At 45.0% G+C, this 2,280-nt stretch overlaps 1 protein-coding gene across 1 annotated transcript in view; it reads right to left on the reverse strand.

Annotated features, from left to right (window-relative positions):
* Positions 1–724: 724 nt before the first annotated feature.
* The window catches only part of LOC128467616 (acrosin-like), a 2,443-nt gene continuing 887 nt past the window's right edge, over positions 725–2,280 (reverse strand). Inside the window, exons 3-6 of the mRNA XM_053449290.1 lie at positions 1,738–2,003; positions 1,328–1,473; positions 796–1,086; positions 725–748 (exon numbers count right to left, since the gene is read on the reverse strand). Of these exons, the coding sequence (XP_053305265.1) occupies positions 725–748; positions 796–1,086; positions 1,328–1,473; positions 1,738–2,003 (727 nt within the window). The remainder of the gene's footprint in view (positions 749–795; positions 1,087–1,327; positions 1,474–1,737; positions 2,004–2,280) is intronic.

The raw sequence follows: 2,280 nt of genomic DNA on the forward strand, positions 1-2,280 counted from the left end.
CAGTCAGGAGGCAAGTAGCAAACCCTATCTATAGGTAAAAAAAAACCTAGGATAAAGCTTACATCCTTCTTTGAGGACACCCCAGCCAGCGACGTAGCAGTCATCCAGTTTGTCCACAATGGCGTGTTTGGCAGGAAGGCAGGCAGGCTGAGTGTAGTCATCAAATCTGATGGGCTGATTGAGCCGGAGCAAAGCAATGTCATCACGCTTAGTATCCGGGTCGTATGTCTCATGTTCGATCTTCTCTTTTATCATTCTGATCTGAGCATGTGCCCCCATGTCTGAGAGTTGGTTGGCCCCAAACACGAGTCTCCAGCCATAATATTCGCTGAATAAACCAAAATACAAGTTATTAGTGATCTTTTATTCTTGGGCATTAATAAATACCATATTGACCCCAAAGTCTCAATAGGACAAGCCCCTCATGAGCTCAATGTGGTTATGTGAACGGTTAAATCTTTAATTTAATCTCTAATTAATATCCTGGGAGGACAAACAAAGGAATGCACTAGACCACTAATTCCAAATGGTATATCGCCTTGTGCTCTATTTTCACTGGTCTGCAATACCCACAAAGGCCAGCAGTCTCCTAAACTGACCCAATTCTGCATTCATTCTCCCATAAAACAATTAAAGTACTTACTCGCCAACATCCCGGAAACAATGGGCAGCTGTCAGAACCCATAAATTACTAAGGACGAAACCTCCGCATACGTGGGAATACTCATCGTCCCTGTACTCCTGGATGCTGACAATCCAGGGCCAGTTACCAGGCTCCGCATCCTTTCCTCCCACCACGCGGGAGCCACGGAAATCCTCCGCTAGGGGTCTGTCTCCACAGACTCTGCTGATTTTTTCAGCTACAGTTGGAGCGATTTGTTTCTCGGCCCTCTTTTTCATGGTCTCGGATTCAGGGTTCTTGTTCTTAGAAAGATGTTTAGAAATCCACTCGAGATAATACTGGGTGGCGGAGTAAACTCCAGGGCTTTTCTCCTGGGCACAGCCGGAGCCCCAGCTGGTTATGCCGACCACAGTATAGAACTTAGCTTTGCTCTTTTTGCACATTAAAGGTCCTCCACTGTCACCCTGCGAAAAACAAAGAAAAGAAAACATTCCTGAATAAAGACTTTCAATAACTACAATGCTTTAACTGGGTCTCGCTGTCTTTGCTTTTCCTTCTTGTATTTCACCTTTCCTCTTTCTGAAATGTTCTCTGTCAGCTGTTCCTGGACACAGTGTTACAGAACAAGTACTGTCCAGGACGCTTAAAACTATAACAATCCTCACCCATCATCACCCATGCCCAGAGAAAAAAAGATATGCGTACCTGGCAACTATCGATGCCTCCCTGCTCATATCCAGCGCACAGGTTGTAGTCACCCACTGCTCCGTTGTACCAGGTTGGGCGGTTGCAACGGTCAACTGGAATTAAATTCACTGGGGCTTCTTGAAGGACATCTGATGTTTCTGAGGCTAAAGAAAAAAAGAGTATATTAAACATAGGACCACCATCAGAAATCCTGTGGCCCAGTAAAAACCTAAAACATGGCCCCTAACCCATACAATGCTACTCACACCACCCTCACAATGAGGCCACCAAGCCCTAGAGTTTGCCTTGGGGCCACCAGACCCCAGTATCCAGAAAGGCTCAATGCCCACAAGGGAAAACTCCAAACACCAGTCAGGAGGCAAGTAGCAAACCCTATCTATAGGTAAAAAACCTAGGATAAAGCTTACATCCTTCTTTGAGGACACCCCAGCCAGCGACGTAGCAGTCATCCAGTTTGTCCACAATGGCGTGTTTGGCAGGAAGGCAGGCAGGCTGAGTGTAGTCATCAAATTTGATGGATTGATTGAGCCGGAGCAAGGCGATGTCATCACGCTTAGTATGCGGGTCGTACGTCTCATGTTCGATCTTCTCTTTTATGATTCTGATCTGAACATGTGCCCCCATGTCTGAGAGTTGGTTTGCCCCAAACACGAGTCTCCAGCCATAATATTCACTGAATAAACCAAAATACAAGTTATTAGTGATCTTTTATTCTTGGGCATTAATAAATACCATACTGACCCCAACATCTCAATAGGACAAGCCCCTCATGAGCTCAATGTGGTTATGTGAACGGTTAAATTTTTAATTTAATATCTAATTAATATCCTGGGAGGACAAACAAAGGAATGCACTAGACCACTAATTCCAAATGGTATATCGCCTTGTGCTCTATTTTCACTGGTCTGCAATACCCACAAAGGCCAGCAGTCTCCTAAACTGACCCAATT

The sequence above is a fragment of the Spea bombifrons genome, chromosome 10, assembly GCF_027358695.1.
Source record: "Spea bombifrons isolate aSpeBom1 chromosome 10, aSpeBom1.2.pri, whole genome shotgun sequence".
Classification (NCBI taxonomy): Eukaryota; Metazoa; Chordata; class Amphibia; order Anura; family Pelobatidae; genus Spea; species Spea bombifrons.